This window comes from Centruroides vittatus, unplaced genomic scaffold (genome assembly GCF_030686945.1).
Source record: "Centruroides vittatus isolate TY-2023 unplaced genomic scaffold, ASM3068694v2 contig_905, whole genome shotgun sequence".
NCBI lineage: Eukaryota > Metazoa > Arthropoda > Arachnida > Scorpiones > Buthidae > Centruroides > Centruroides vittatus.
The window spans coordinates 905,444-923,435 of record NW_027122595.1 but is presented as its reverse complement, the minus strand read 5'-3'; the positions used below and the strand labels follow the sequence as shown (position 1 = coordinate 923,435).

Genomic DNA, 17,992 nt, shown 5'->3' with positions numbered 1-17,992 from the left:
ATTTATTTCATTTAAAGACATTGGTTGATAGGTAACCAAGTGTTTTATGGTACTTTAATGTTATCTAAGAAAGATGGTGATAGGATGACTAGTTATTTATACAAATTTTGACCACAAGAAATAATGAATAAGCTCATTCCTATTCATAAAATTTTAATTTACAACAAGTTTTCAGGAACAAGATACACTCATAAATTGAGACTACAATGTATATTACTTAACAACATAAATTATTGGTGCAGTGTTTTTTTATCTACAAAGTGTAAATAAAAAAAATATTGCACCAGGCTATTATATCTTGTTCTACTATGTATTAGCAAAATCAAGTGCGCAAGTTCAGATAATCACTAGTGGGCTATTTGATGGTATAGTTGCCATGCACACATAATCTCTTTCTAATGGTACCAAATCCTTTCTTGACTCCTATGAAAGATAGCAACACAATTTAAATTGCAAAGTCTTGGAGAATCTCAAAATTAGTACAAAATGTTTTTGTCTGGTTAAAATACTCAGAGGGAAACAACTGGACACTGTAAAAAAAATCCAGCAATAAGTTGCATAACTTTCCTAGATGCCATGAGTTTTTATTTAAAAAAATAACTTTTATATTAAGCAAAATAAATAAAATTGTGTGTGGTGCCATCTGTTATGAGATTTTGTTATAAAAAACTTTTATATTTTTAATTACTATAAAATGGCAAAAAGCTTAATTTTGAAGGTAAGGGATGAGTTCTATAAAACATTGTAAATGCTAATAACAAGTAAAATTGTCATTAAATCAGACTCTACTGGAGATATGACAAACAACCCCCCTTTATCTCTTCAACCCTCGACTTTTAACCACCAAAATTTAATAGCATCAATGCCCCTCATATACAAACCATCATGATATATTTCATTTCTTAATCTTTACCCATCCTACAACATTAAGCAAAATAGATGCCAACACACACACACGTGCGCACGGAATTTTTTTTGATCTTTTTTTTACGTTTTTGGATTCAGGACTCTTGGAGGGTCAAATTTGACATGATTTCAATACTTTCTCTTATTATGTATACGTAACAGCTAGGAAAGTAAAACGAATGGGAAAACTTATGAAGCTTCTTGAGTACAAGTCAAACTATATTTAGCTACTATGCAGCAGAAGCAAGATAAAGCCTGATGCACATTGCTTTTTTCTATACCCTGTATATTTCTTTTGAATGATTTTTATATTAATGTGATTATACATATAAGTCAAATAAATAAGCTTACTTTTACTCTCACAATCCAATAAGATTAGCTCATCTTAATGTACTGATGATAAATTATTTTTAATTTCTAAACAATATTTTTATATATGTCAAGAATTAATTACGAATGCATTCACTTACTTTCAAAAATTATTACAAAAAATAACAATAGAGTTTAAATATTTGATCACTGAAAGTTTTTCTACTTTCATGATTAAAATTTATCTAATCATCATGATTCAAAAAAATTAAATTAAAAATTTTAATTATAAAATAAAAAATATTTATAAATATATCAATATATTATAAAAAGAATTAAAACCGATAAAAACATAAGTAATAGGGTAAATTCAGCATAAACTGACAGGACTTTGAAACTCAAAAAGAAAAAATAAATTCCTTTAATGAAAATTAATATTTCAAAATACCAGCCATTGTTTTTAAATAGTACATTTAAAAATAATGTCTGGTATTTCAAAATTTGAAAGCAAAACAAAAAATTCAAAATAACTCAAACTGACCTTAAAATACAGTTGAACTCAGTTATAACAACATTTAAGGATCAATCTTATTTATGTCATTATAACTGGAATGATGTTATAGCTGGGTTTTACTGTATATGAGATAAACATGTAAAAACACAGTATGATAACCATGTCCATTAATAAGCCGACTCTTTATTACACTATATAATATACATTAAACATCAATGTTTTTAATGCTTAAGTCAGTAATTTTGCTTGAGTCTTTGGCATTTTCCAATACATGTTTAAATCATTCAAGAGATGGTACAGAGTAGCAAATATCATGTCTTCTGTTTGGGAAGAAGATTCAAAGAATCAAGTCAATCTTTCCAAAGGGGCAATCACTTCATTTAGCGTAAGAACAGGTTCCAAATTGACAATCTCTTTGCAGTCATCCCTGCCATTTTCCGTATCATCAAAACAGCTAGCTCCCTCTTGTACTTCTGCTTTAATGTCTACATCAGAGTTTATTGTACTGGTTATAATGTCATCGTCTGCTTGAACATATTACTGCATCTCCTAGATTCCTCAAAGTCCAAGCTTGCAGCTGCATATGAAAATTTTGCATAATGGAAGCAGTTTCTAATTCTCTCTGGCATAACTTAATTTCATGCTATGGCTAAACATCTTATAGCATCCAGGAGAAAAATTGTATTCTGGTTGCTGTTTTCAAAGCCCTATAATACTTGTATCAAAATTAACTTTCTATAGCTGGACTTAACACTCCAAATTACTCTTTGGTCCATAGGCTGGTGTATACTCAGTGTTTGGTGGAAGAAACACAAATTTAATGTTGTTCAGTTGTTCTATCTTTGGGTGTGGGGGCAATTGTCTAGGACAAGAAGAATCTTATGACACTTACAACGCAGTTCTTGATTCCAGGAAATCAATTCTTCCTCAGAGAGTTGAGACATCAGCCATATGTTTTTGTTTGTGAAATAATGTACAGGAAAATATTTCAATTTTTAAAACACAAAGAATTTTTCAATTTTTCCATCACCATCAAGTTTCTTTTCTCATTGCCATCCATATTAGAAACAACTAGAACTGTGATTCATTCCTTTGTCAATTTTCTACCAGCAAATTTCTCTCCCTTAAATTTTTAAAGTCTTATCAAGTATAAGTCTATGAAACAATGTAGTTTTGTTGCCATCAAAAATGATGGCAACAAAACTACCAGAATCATTAAATTCTACACAAGTTTAGGCTAGTTGCAGCCAGTTGGTTGTCTGTAAGTTTACTTCAACCTATTCTCTTCAAACTTTACCAAATGTAATGTTATGACAATGTTTAAATAAATCAATCCAACCCTTGTTGCAAGTAAAGATTTTGATTTTCAGTAACTGTACAAAATTTTCAATTTTAACCTTTAAGATTGGGCCATTAATTGAAATGTTTAGGCTCTGCTGCTTTATGAACCACTTTAAGATCCAAATCTTCATGTGTGGGTTTCCTTATTTTCTTAATACAAAATGCATTTGATGAATCAAGAAAGAAAACATTTGTTATTGATTCATCAAATGCTTTTTGTATTTTCTTGTGGTCTTTCCAGATTGTGAATACAGTCAAGTTACTCAGGTCAAAGTCTTTAAAAACTATAACCTTTTTTTTCACTTCCTTCCATTTGTTTTATGATGAAAACTTTGTCTTCAATGAATAGATTCTTATGCTTTGCCAATTTTACACATAGCACACCATTTACTGAACACTATACTATCTACTGTATACTATAATGACCATTAGCAGAAATGACTAACCATTAAAGGAAGAAAATCTATAACTTCCTTAATTAAATCCTTCACTAAGTTATCAATCAATAAAAACACTCCAATGGACCCAAGAGGTTTCACAGCAACGTGCTTACTGATTAGCAGGACCATGCCTATGCAATCTTTCACCAAAAGCTTTTTCTACTGAAACTAAATTAATACTACAAAACTAATAAGAAAAACTGATAACATACAATTTACAATGACTTTCATTACAAATAGGCTAAAACATCAATCTAAATGTTGAAAAATGTGGAAAATTTTGTTATAACTGAGTTTTGATATCATTATAGCAGAGTAAAATGTAATGGGAGTATAGGACTCTAGCCAGATTATCAATATTTTGCCATTATATCCAAGTTTGATTGTAGTTAAAATAACTTCAGCAGATGATTATATATAATGTTCTTTCATAAAATAAGTTTATCATATAATATTTAAAATGCTTTTTAAGTTGCTTTAATAAAAAGCTAAGTTTTTAAATAGATTATTATTTCTCTTAATCAGAAGTTAACAATCTTTCATATAATCAGCAATATTTTTTTTTTTTGGTATTCCCATCTACATGCTCTTCAATTAGTTAATAAATTAATATAAGTTAATATATATATATTTTGAATCATATATTCTATTCTTCTAATATCATCATATATAACATCAACATAAAAAGAAAAAATAATTTTTTATGGCACCATTTATAAATATCAACATTATAAAAAATAGTTATGAGTCTTTATCATTGTTTGTAAAATTCTGGAGAAAAGATAAAATATTGAACTAATAGTCCTTGTTTTGTGCAATTCATATTACATTATAAGAAAGTCATGTTATGTGAGACATAAAAATCTCTAAAAAGGAAATTTAAATAATTCTCTTTTTTAATTTTTTAAGGAAATTTTAATTCTCTTTCTGTCAATAATAAAGTTTCTGTTAATTCTAATAAATATAATATTGATTAGCAATACTTAGCAATTATTCTATGCATATTAAAGATGATAAGAAAATTAATCATTCTATTATCATGTTTGGAAATAAAAAAAATTCAAAAACTTTAAAATTCGTATCAAGTTCGAATGAGTGCTAAAGTTTAAAGCAAACATTAAATTTACAAATCCAAATACTTTTTAATTTACTACTAAAATTAAGTAGAAAAACACTAAAACATGTAATCTTCGTATCTCTCACTAATTTGTTTTTAAACAAATTTTTACATATTGGGACAGAAAACCTCTAAATAAAATGTCAATTCTGCTATGTGGCTTTGCTATTGTTTTTGTGATGTGAGAAGAAAGATGTGAAGACACTTGCATCTTTTTACTGGTTTTTTCCTCCCTTACTTTAAATGAACTTTTGTTATGGTTTTATTTTTTTTTACTAATTGTGGTTTTATAATATAATAGCACCACTACCACTAGATGAATATTTTAAAACAAATTTTTGCATATTGAGGCAGAGAAAAGTCTCCTAATAAAGGACAACTTCTCTATGTAACTTTGTTGCTCCTGTAGTTCAAAAAGGATGAAGATGTAAAGATAGTATGCATCTTTTTAATTGTTTTATCTACTTATTTCAAAAAATAATTTAAAACTGTTTATTGTTTCTCTACATTATTATATTTCTTACGTTAAAAAATGCACTGTCACTTTTCTTTTACACATACATGAATATTTTTGCAGCAACACTGACTTATTGATATGCCACCAAAAATTGTGTGTGTCATTAGATCAAAAAGGTTAAGAAAGACTGATATGGACTAATAAATATTAAAATACTACATAAATTAATAATACCAACAATGAAATCAAAATTTAAATTAAAAAATTTCCTAATTACCAATGTCCATATTAAAAATTATTTGTAGCTTTCAGCAATCGTGCAAAATAAACATTTATCATAAGTCATAGATCTAAATACTTTACCAATTAAGAATATTTGTCAATTTTAATATAGATTACAAAAAGAGAACAATTAATAATACTGGCTACAGTGAAGTAAATTAATAAACCAACAAACACCTAAATAATCGGTCTATTATATGGCTATAATTAAATAATAAAGACAAATGAATTTGGTATAAAGGTAAGCGTTAGGCACCATCTCTTATCTAAATTAATAAAATAAAGTAAATGAACTGTAGATATTGTAGGTATATTTCCAAAAACAATAGCATCTATAATCTGAAATTATCTTGTAATTTTAATTATGTGAATTATCTTAAACATCTCGTCTTGAAAAAAAATTATAAATTCCTTATTGAATTAGATTTTGTAATCTAATACAATAAATTTATTTTAAACTAAAAATTTTGTAATTTTTAGTTTCAAATATTTCTACGTGTCCAAAACTTAAAGATGAACACAATTGCTAGCAGTGATAGCTGCAAAAAGTCATTGGTCCAATTGATGACAAACCTACCAATACATGATGAGTGCTGCATTGCAGTTTAAGGTGGACATATTCCAACTAACAGGTTTCTTGGCCTGGGTATTGGTAAGCATTCTCCCATCCATTCTCCACCTATGTCGAACTGCTGTATGTATTTTTTTCACTTATGATTTACTTTTATTGCTTTGCTTTGTAAAATCCTACAAGTTGTTGTGTATTACCCAATGTTAGACATTGAGTTCTTGCCATATTTTTGTCTGCATTTATCTACAGTTTTCTGTATTCATGTACAAATGTCATCCATCCTTAAGTTTTGTACATGTATATATATTTTAATTAAATTTACCATTCTTCTTTTTATTTTTCTTATTTTTCTCTGTTATAACACCATTATTATATATAGTTGAAGTATAAGGATCTCCTTGGCGAAGCTTTCTAAATTAGAATAAAAAAAAAGTAATTATTAAAATAAATAAAATTAAAAATAAAAATCAGTTTTTTTTATTTATTATATAATCTTCTATAATAAATTTATTTAAGAATTCTAATTTATATCTTTATTACATACAGTATGTGAAGGCTATTCCAAAACAATCTGATTTGGAAGTCACAAATAGAAGAAAAACAATTTATTATATACAGAATTTATATACATAAGGTGTGTTTCAAATTTATACGAACACGAAAAAATTAAAGTGAAACACAAATTTGCTGCATTAAGTGACAAATGTTTTATTAAAAATAATATGGATTTACATGTTTCTACACTGCAAAAGAAGAATTTTAATCAAACATTAACATTTTGTCACTGAAAATAATGTTTATGAAACTCTTATACAAAAAAACTGTTACATATTTATCCGGACAGGCACTCATTTTATGACTTAAACAGAATATTGTTTAGTTTCAAGCGTTGAAATATGCAAATTAGCTTACATATCTAATTGTAATACAAATTCTTTATGTTGTTCAACATTCTAAAATGGGTAGAACAAAGAATTTATCTGATTATGAAAAAGGGAAGATTGATGCCTATAAATCACAAGGCAAGTCAATAAGAGAAATTGCAGCATATATAAATCGTCCAAAATCAACTGTTGGTGATTATTTATCAAAAAGACATGGCAAGGATGTACCAAAATTCAAGACAGGTCCAAAACCCAAGCTTACTCCTCGAAATTGTAGACAAATCATCAAGGTTTGCTCCACAAAACAAACATCAGTAAGAAAAATAAAAAAAGAATTAGACTTGCCTTGTAGCAGCACAACAGTGTGGAGAGTTTTAAATACATCTCCAATGTTAAAATTCAGAAAAAAAGCCGTAATGCCACCACTTTCATTAAAGCACAAAAGTGACAGACTTGATTGGGCACAAAAACACATGACATGGTCCAAAGAATGGATTGAAGTTTTGTTCAGTGATGAAAAAAAATTCAACTTAGATGGTCCAGACGGTTGGAAGTATTATTGGCACGATTTAAGAACCGAAAAACAAATTTTTTCAAAACGCCAAATGGGTGGGGGATCAATAATGGTGTGGGGTGCGTTTGGATTCAACGGAACCACAGATTTAGCATTTATAACTCAAAGAATGAATTCAAAGAAGTATCAAGGCATGCTTGAAGATCATTTATTGGAAGCTGGACCAAATATTTGTGGACCAAATTGGATCTTTCAACAAGACAATGCCCCTGTGCATGCCTCTAAATCAACAAAAATGTGGTTTAAACGTAAAAATATTAATCTGATGACATGGCCTGCTAGAAGCCCTGACCTGAATCCGATGGAAAATCTTTGGGGGATGATGGTTCGTACAGTTTATGCCAATGGAAAGCAGTTTTCCACAATTCATGATTTGAAGGCAGCAATTTCAGATGCTTGGGATAAACTTAAGATTGAATTCCTTCAGAATCTAATTGAAACAATGCCTAATCGAGTATTTAATGTAATTAAGTTAAATGGTGGTTACATTGGCCATTAAATTGTAAGAAAACTTTGCAATTTGAAACCTGTCCGGATAAATATGTAACAGTTTTTTTGTATAAGAGTTTCATAAACATTATTTTCAGTGACAAAATGTTAATGTTTGATTAAAATTCTTCTTTTGCAGTGTAGAAACATGTAAATCAATATTATTTTTAATAAAACATTTGTCACTTAATGCAGCAAATTTGTGTTTCACTTTAATTTTTTCGTGTCCATATAAATTTGAAACACACCTTATGTACATCACTTTTCCATATAGTCACCATCCAAAATCTTGCATTTAACCTAATGTGGGACACCAGCTTTTGCAATTCCATGTTAAAAATAGTGATGGCAGGTTACCTAGCCAGTTCAAAGGTTTCAAACTTTTAGGGAAGCCAGCCAGATCTTCAATCTGCTGAAGAGTTGGCTGCTTGGCACAGGTGTAAGAGGTTAGGTCAAAAATCTCTTAAACTGCTCAAGTAAAGCCTTTGTGCAAACTACAGTGTGAGTCTACACTGTGGATTCACACTGTAGTTGCAGTCATGGAGAACAATTATCCTTGGTGAGAATTCAATGCCTTTTGTTTTGAACTGACTTCTTTGACATTTAACATTCTTTGAAATTTACATGATGTTTATTGTGAAACAACAAAGCTTCTTCATTGTTTCATAATAAACATCATATTAAACTTTACATGAATTTTTTGATTAGTTTGGAGAATGTGTGTGTTTCTACTCTTTCAACTGTTCCTTAGAGCAGTGATTCTCAACCACTGTGCCACAGCACTTTAGTGTGCCGCTTCAAAAATCTCAAGGCACACTAAAGTGCCACGAGATTTTTGAAGTGTGCCACCACTGAGAATACCCATACGTAAGCGATGTCCGACAAGTAGTTCAATCGGTTCTACCTTCCTAGGGGCGCGTTTGGAAATTGTAACCAGTGTTATTGGTAACTGCCAGTAGTTACCAAGGCATTTAGAAAATGTTACCTAAATAATCAACTGTGTTTAAAAATCACTGTTATGACATCACTGGTTATCCTGCAGTACTTACCGAAGTAATCGTGTGTGCCACCAAAGTTTTAAATTATTAAAAGTGTACTGTGACAAAAAAAAGGTTGAAAATCACTGCCTTAGAGTGCAGCCACTGGATGCTGCCTACATGGCAGCATCCAGTGACTGCAGGCATGAACACACTACCAAGTGGTGTGGACAAAATGGTGGAAGCAAATATGTGTGTCTGGAGTAACCACATATAGAGTGCAGCAACCACCAGATGACACTTCTACATGTGTGCAGGAAGCAGCTACCTAGCAAGTTTGATTACCGCTTCCACTGCTCATGCTTCCAAAGAAGAAACTGGCCAATTTTGTAGATAAACAAAAACAGAATTCAAAATAAATTGTATATATATATTGGATATACTTTAATAATTTTAAAGTAACTTAATAATTTTTGATTTTGTAAATGTAACATTTTGAAAATAAAAGTTTTATTTTTTTAAACTTATGCTTTAAAAATTATTTTTGTTGTTGTGTATCTAGTTAGCGATAGCATTTACCTTTCAAATTTACCTTTTTAATGCTTGTCATATTTTCCATAGCAAGCATTAGGTTCAATATTTTCGATGATGTCATCTTGCTGCCATTTTGTAAACAACATGCATCACAGTCACTAGATGTAACTACATAGGATGTACCCTTCATCTCTGAATTCAGAAATTGAACCCATGTCTCATTCTCATGTCAAAAAATTCATCCCCTTATTCCCAGTACAGCAGAAGAAAAGTCAAAGCTGAACCCATTCAAGTATTGTGAATATTAATTGTTTTGATATTCACCAGGAACAGAATGATGATAACCCAATCTCTCTATAACAATATGAAATAGAGAAGTTCTTAAAATTTGAGGAAATTCATCAGAAATTTCTGAGATCATTAAAACAGTGTTTTTCATGCACAACTTTGTTGATTGTTTAATGAAATCATTAGTCACAATTGAGTGTCATCCTTGTCCACACTCATCATGTATATCTGTACACAAATCCCTGAATTTCCAGCACTAATCCCTCATAGAACTGTCACTCATAATGTTATCACTGTACACACAACACGATGATGAACATCAGTAGTACTGCATCCTTCTGCTTGCAGAAATATATCATATCAGGTATATATCTTCTAGCTGGAGTGAGTGGAAATAACAGGATTCATGTTTACTTGGCAGCTACTTATGCACAAATAAAAAATTAAATGATGAGTTAGCATTCAACAATGTTTAGTAATTCTATACACAAAGAGAGATACTGCTAAGACAACTGGTTAATTTTTACCAGCCAAGAAAGGTTGATTTTGAAATAGCCTTCATACATCAATAAATTATCAAATAGATTTTGAAAGATTTTTAACCTTAAATTTTCTAATTAGAAGATTAAAAAAATTTAATTAATCTGAAATACTGAAATTTTATTTTAGTTATTTACTAAGCCTAAAAATTTAGATAAAATGTAAATAATAAATTAACAAATTAGTGGTATCTCATACTTCAAACTCAAGTGGTATCAATACTTCAGAGTTTGAACACAAAATTCAACAAAAATTTGCCTCAGAGTTCAAGTGATGTTTTGAAGTTTGAATTGCACATATAGTGAAAAAATGTGCTCAAAGTGAAAATGCAACTTGTTGTGTATCCAAGTTGTTTTTGCTCTTGTGTTATTCTTGTATGTTTTCGGTGCTTTTTTTGCTTTATTTTTTGTGTGTTCGGTTATATACCAATATACTGTATTGTGTGTTATTCATCAATTTTTAACAATTTCTTCCTGCAACTTTTGTTCGATGACAACTTTTGAGCACCATGTACATTTTCTAAACTTTAGTCCAAAATCTTCAAAACAAAACTTTTAAAACCATGTCCGACATATTCAAACTTTATGAGATTTTCCCTATACACATTACAATTTTTTTTGCTGTTTGTATGTCATTATACCCTTTCACAAAACTTAAAGCATAATGAACCAGTAAATGCAATTTTCATTTTATTACACAGTATTTATGTATTTTATTTGTTTTTCATGTTTTAATTTATTATTAGGACATTTAATTGTGTTGTCTTTACTTTAAATTATGTGTATTTGCTGTTTTAAGTTTATAAAAATGGGTATAGTTCAGTGTCCATAAATGGATTAATTTGAAATAAACAAAACTGTCTTTAGACATTAAAAATGCTTTTACAGTGGTGAAATTAACACTAATGCTAATAGAATTATCACTTTAGCAATGGAAAAAGAATAGTAGTAGATATTCTCAAGACAGCTGGAGTTGTTTACAAAATATTCTGTACATGTGAAAAAGAAACTAAATATTATATAGGCAGAACATAGGAGAAATGAAGAGATTCCTCGAAAAAACGAATAAAAGAACATCACGCAGCTGTTTGATTAGATATTGTGATATTACCACGGTATTTGCATTGTAGTGAGGCAAATTGTAATATTAATTAATTAATACAGATAATATAAAAATATTGTTTCAAACACATCAAAAATTGTGTAAATAGATCCCTCTTCCCTTCCACAACACTACACAATAAAAATGATAAATTAACATTTGCAAGCCCATTCATTCCTTACTTATGTCCTATCACATTAAGAATCACAAGAGTAACTAACTCACTACTTATCACAGCAGAATTACTTCAAAAATTACATACCCAGAACCTTTTAAGGTGTGATCACAAATAAATAGCAATAGACAAACATTTTCGAACCCCTTCTGGGCTCTGCTTCAAGTTCCAATCAGCTTCTATATGGATGTTCAATATCCATATAGAAGCTGATTGGAACTTGAAGCAGAGCCCAGAAGGGGTTCGAAAATGTTTGTCTGTCAATATTTATATGTGATCACACTTTAAAAGGTTCTGGGTACGTAATTTTTGAATCACAAGAGTTTTTAAAACACACTGTCTTATCCTCCCAATTAAGCCTGTCACCATTACATTGATTTCTTTGTACTAACAGTGATAGTTTTACAGAGATAGAGATATAGTGATATTAGAGAGATAAAGTGTTCATATGATACCTTTACAGCAATCTAGAACACATGCAAAGCTACATTACAAACAGACAACTTTCATGTCGACTGATGGAACATCAGAGAAATATTGCAAACAGCAAACACACCACAGAATTCTCCAAAAATGTATTGAATCATGATATTATACCTTTAAGGGCCAAGGGCCAAAACATCATTACTCAAACAATGTAATGAGTGCAAATCTATCTTCATTTCAAAATCATTATTACATATATATAGTAGAGCGTTGTTTATCCAAATCAATTGGGGACTGGGGTTGTTTGGATAACTGATTTTTCGGATAACCAATTACGTACGAAAAAATATATTAACCTATCTGATGTTAAAATTTTTCTCCGTTGCATGTCGCTTCATGTTGAATTTTCGTCGATTTTAAGCCTAATGAAAATTTTTATAATAATAATCGAGGCTATTGTCTCGTTAAAAATTATTTCTTTATTTTGTACAAACAAAATAAATATATTGAAAAATATAAAAACAAAAAAATTATACCTTAGAAGTTAATCTAGTATCAAAAATGTTTGATTCAGCATGACACAGTCCAACTGGAAAACTTTCGGTTAACCGATGTTTCGATTGACCGGCTTTTGGATAAACGATGCTCTACTGTATATATATATATATATCCGCATATTAGAAGCATGTAACAAATTACTCTAGAAATCCCAAACATATGAATCACACTATTTAAGCTTACAATTGATCAGTACTATACCTTATGCCAAATGTTTAAATTTATATTTTTGTTATATTTTTATTTATAAGTATTGTTCTTATTACATTTTTATTCTCAATTTTTGGTAATTTACACTATTGATTATTTTTATCATTCTTTTATCCACCTTTAAAATCATTATATTTTTACTATCTTTCATTTATATTTACGTTTGAATTTTAATATTTACAAATTTAATTGTGTTCTTTTGGTGAAACAAATTTTATAATGGTATTTTTAAAACATTCCATATACCTGAAGATAACATCTAAGCAACATTGAAAGTATTTGTTTTTATTATTGCTAAAGTGATAATTCTATTAGCATTACTGTTAATTTCACCACTGTAAAAGAATTTTTAATGTCTAAAATAGTTTTGTATAATTATTGGCATAAAGAATCTATTTTATTTAATGGATTAATTCAAATTCCATTATTACTAATGGAAAAAATTGCTTCAGACTGTACAATTCAGAGTTCAAATAAGCTTCTAGAATGAATTAAATTTGAAGTACAAGGCACCACTGTGTTAGTTTAATCATTATCATACTTATTGGCAGAAGGTTCCTTGTATGATACACCAACTACGGCACGTCGTTTCCTTCCTTCTCTGTGTAAACTTTCTGAACTATCATTAGTGTTATTCATATCTGTAATATTTAAATATATTTCTATTTCAATAAATTAATGTATATCATCATCAAGAATCACATTTCAATTAAAATATTTTGAATATCTATAACACAGTACATTTTTCAGTGTCAACCAATTTTGCTTAAATTTATTTATAGCAATGTTGCTGTATATTGATTTTATATGGAATTAATTTGCCAATCTTTCAAAATTATTATTAAATACAGTGTAGCAATGATACAGTATTATACCTATACCTTTCTAGTAATTAAAAATTTCACTGATTATTTAAATCAGGGATGGGCCCGCATTAATATTTTTTGCGGCCTGCATCGCATAAAATTTGAATAAATATATCAATTTCCCAGTTTAAGGAAGTATGCAGCAAATATTCAAATGCTATTTTCTACAACTTATGTATGTGAATAGTTTTCTCACAATGAATTTAGTAAAAATTAAAACAAGAAACCAGCTAACAAACACATCTAAACTGATTTAAAACTAGCAGTGACTAATATTTAACCAAATATTTCCAATATATTATGTTTACAACTGTTCCAGAAGCTAAATTAAGTCTAATTTATAATTATATATGAATAAATAATTGTGATTTACTGACAATTATTTTCCTCTTTTCTCTTCTATGCGGCCCACATTAGTTCAAAAGTTTTGAAATGCGACCCTTACATAGAAAAAGGTTGCTCATCCCTGATTTAAATAATGATTTAATAATTATATTGTTAATAATCTTAGAGAGAGAGAGAAACTATTTTACACACACATTACATTACATAAAACAAATGTACAGATTTTAGCATGAAATTCAAAGAACTTTCATTAAAATGTTTGTGCACAAATTTGAAAGTGACAGTAGTAAATTTAACACCACCACCGTTTAACATAAAACATTATAGAAAACAATAATAATAATTTTCTGTAAAAATATGTAAAGAATCTTTAATAAAATAAAAAAATTTAACATATACATTGTATTCACTTAAACATCTATCTATCCAGGGGCACAAAAGGATTAGCATTGGTTATTAGCATTTCTAGCATTGGTTATTAATTAGATTAAGTTAGGTTAGGGACTACAGCACACACAAATACACTGGATATTACATTACCATGACAAGCACTAATTCCACTGTTATATGCAACCAGCACAACATGCAGAAGATGCCACACACAAATTTAAAAAGTGCAACATAATATTAAATTTACAGTATAATAAATCAACTCCATTACATTTTATGGACTGATGAGACACTGTTTTGCCAAAATAGAGTGTATTACTGTCACACTGGGCAACACTGGATAGAGCAATCTCCAAAATGGATACAAGATACATGGCACCAAGTGAATTTTATCCTAAACATATGGTGTGAAATTTGGAGGAAGCAACCTCTTGGTCTTGTGTTCATTGACAACATGCTGAATAGTGACCAATTGTAAACACAACAGTGAATGAATAGTTTGATTACTTGCCATAGGTGCAACTGCAATTGATTTGGACCAACATGATGGCTTGTCACCTAATTTCTGGACAAATGTGCATCAGTGGCTTGCAGAGCAGCTTGGCAACAGTTAAACAGGACAACACTGCCCTGTTTCAAGAACAGTATGGTCCCCAGACTTCACCCCTATGGATTTTTCCTGTGAGGTTACTTAAAAGCATAGATGTATGATGCATACCCAACAGTGCCATAAACTGGAAAAATGCATATAAGAGGCTTACAAAATAGTGACACTATAAATTTTGTGTGTAATCCATAACATCAAGTTTGATGTTCTAAATCTGCCAAGTCCAACTGCAGCACAGTCAATGTTTTTGTGCAGCCCATTTAAAACTGTAATTAGCTTGTATAAATTTTTATTACAATGAAATATCATGTGTGTAGTTAAATACATGAATTTGATGTATAACACCTTATGACCTACACTCAGAAATTAAAACAGTTGTTAAATATTTTTTAACAAAGCTTCCAATGAATTACATATATTATATATGTATGTGCAGTACATATGTACAGTACAGTACATGTATTTGTTCATTGTTTACAACAATAAAAGTTTTTAAATTTGTGTTTTGGTATAATAAAATCATACTTCCTTAAATTTGCATTATATGTGAAATAAATGTCAAACAATAGACACATTCTTAAGTTACAATAGTCTTCTGTGTTTTCAATAAATTATAAGAGATTTTAGTGTTTTCTTTAAATTTTTTGAAAATAAGCCTAATAAAATTTAAATTAGAATTACACATTTACACATACATATAAATTTAAAATCATTTCGTGTTTAGATTGTTATACAGTAAAACATAATTAAACCTATTAACTTATTTGAGTATAGCTAGCCATCAAGGAGTGCTTCATGTAATGGTTGTGTAGATCATTTCAAAATTGGATGACCATTAGTTACTGGTTTTTTTTTTTTTTTTTGGCCTGGCAGCATTTTTAATAAAGTTATTCTGTTTAGCTGTCTCTGCTAATTAACACAGATTTTACAGAATAACGAAGTGTTGAATTCATTATTGCCACATTTATAATTAAAAGGGACTTCTTGCTTTATTAGTAGCTGAAACATATTGTGTATGTGAATGTTAACAAATAACCCAATACAAACTGAACCAAATAAATGGTGACTAATTTTATTTTTAATTAATTTTTTATCTATTAGGCCCTTTAGTTCCATTATGTCTAAAACAGAAAAGAAAATTTTAAGATGAAAACAGACAGTTTCAAAGTGAATGGGAAAATTTATATTTTTTCGTTCAGATGAAAGACAAAACTATGTTTAATTTGATGTGACTCTACTTTGATATTAAAATCATACAATTTGAAAAGACATTATGAACAAAAAGTGAAATTACAAATACTTAAGGCAAGTCTGACTGCAGAACAAAATATATTTCATAAACAAACAGTTCAATCAGACGCTATCATTAATGCTAGCATGCAAATATCATATATTATTGGGAAAAAAATGGTTTGGATGGTGAATACATCAAAGAATGCATTATTGCTGCAACCAAAGAAATTGTTCTAGAAGAAGTTAAGATTTTCAGTCAAATCAGTCTGTTACATCAAACTATAGCACAAAGAATTGATAACATTTCAAATGAGATTTGTTCAAAGCCGAACATGGTTTCTAAGAAATTTATATATTTTTCACTGGCTTTGGATAAAACAACAGATATTAAGGATACAGCTCAACTTGCCATTTTTATTTGAGGTGTGGATAGTAAAGTAAATGTGAATGAAAAATTTCTCGATGTTACGAGTTTGAAAGATACAATTACTGCAAAAAATAAAAATAAAAATACAAGTAGCTGTCATAAAATGATTGCATGACCATGAACTAAAATTAGAAAATCTAATTGGGATCATCTCAGATGGCACAGCTTCAATGATCGGCAAGAATATTGGAGCTGTTGAATTAATTCTTGAGCATAAAGATGGAAAAAAAGTTAAAAATCTTTTCATTTGTCATTGTTTTTTGGACCTTAAAAATTCTTGTATGCAAGTATTTAATATGACCCATGTGATATCAGTTGTTGTTAAAATACTTAATACAATAAAAAAATAATTCTTTCAAGCATTGTCATTTTCGAGATTATCTTCAAGAACTGGAATCTGAGTACAGTAATTTGCTTTTTTACACAAAAATTCAATGGTAAGTTGTGGAAAATGCTTAGAAAAATTTTGGAACATCAAGGAAGAAATTCAAATTTTTATGAATGAAAATGATCAGAATGTTCCTGAATTATATGATGGACAGTGGCTTTTGGATTTATGTTTCCTTACAGATATCACAATGAAATTAAACAAACTTAATAAGCAGCTTAAAGGTGAAAACAAATTGATCACAGACTGTTATCAAAATATAAAAGCATTCAAAACTCAAACTTTATGGAAGTCAATCAAAATCAAAAAATACAGTCCAATTTCCATTACTACATAAACCCAATAGTGACAAAAAGCATTTTAATAAATATACACAAGAAACTACAAATTTACTATGAGATTTTCAGGAGAGATTTTCATATTTAAAGAATTATGAAAATATACAGTGGGTGATCAGTTAACAAACATAATCTGTTCCAAGACTTTGTTCGCTATCCAAATTGTTCATTAACCGATTATCAACTTACCATAGGTTTTTATGGGAATTTAATTAATTCATTCTGGAGACCACAAAAAATAAAAAATATACAAGGTGCATCTGAAAAGTTCGGTGAATAGTCCCATAGTTGAATAACTGTGCTGGTTAGGATGTTGCACTCACGCAGACGTAGTGAGAGACTTGCCAACTAGTGCCCCCTAGCGTCGAAATCACGACAGTTAAACAGAAGTGCACGCAGCAAATAATGCAACGCAGTCAATGTGAGAAGGAGTGTCACTGCAAAATGGAGCAACGCGTGAACATTACAGCACTTCCTCGCTACACGCCAGGTGACAGTTCTTGAACATTCTACATATTCTCCAGATCTGGCACCTGCAGATTTCTTCTTGTTCCCTGCCTGAAAAATCTACGCTTTTCCGACATTGTGTGACAACGGTGCTTCATGCAATACCGAAAGAAGTGTTTGCTCACAGCTTCCAGCAGCTGTACAACCAATGTCAAATGTGTGTTGTCGCTAATGGCGATTACTTTGAATGCCAGTAAA

The 17,992-nt window shown here is 29.6% G+C and overlaps 1 protein-coding gene across 3 annotated transcripts in view; it reads right to left on the bottom strand.

Annotated features, from left to right (window-relative positions):
• Positions 1-17,992, bottom strand: part of LOC136984164 (probable serine/threonine-protein kinase DDB_G0283337) — a 68,623-nt gene that overhangs the window by 19,496 nt on the left and 31,135 nt on the right. For all 3 annotated transcript variants that reach the window (XR_010882158.1, XM_067281097.1, XM_067281096.1), the window contains exons 7-8: positions 13,235-13,334; positions 6,260-6,348 (exon numbers count right to left, since the gene is read on the bottom strand). Coding sequence is in view for 2 of the 3 variants with exons in the window: in XM_067281097.1 (XP_067137198.1) it covers positions 6,260-6,348; positions 13,235-13,334 (189 nt within the window). In the remaining variant the exon portion in view is untranslated. The remainder of the gene's footprint in view (positions 1-6,259; positions 6,349-13,234; positions 13,335-17,992) is intronic.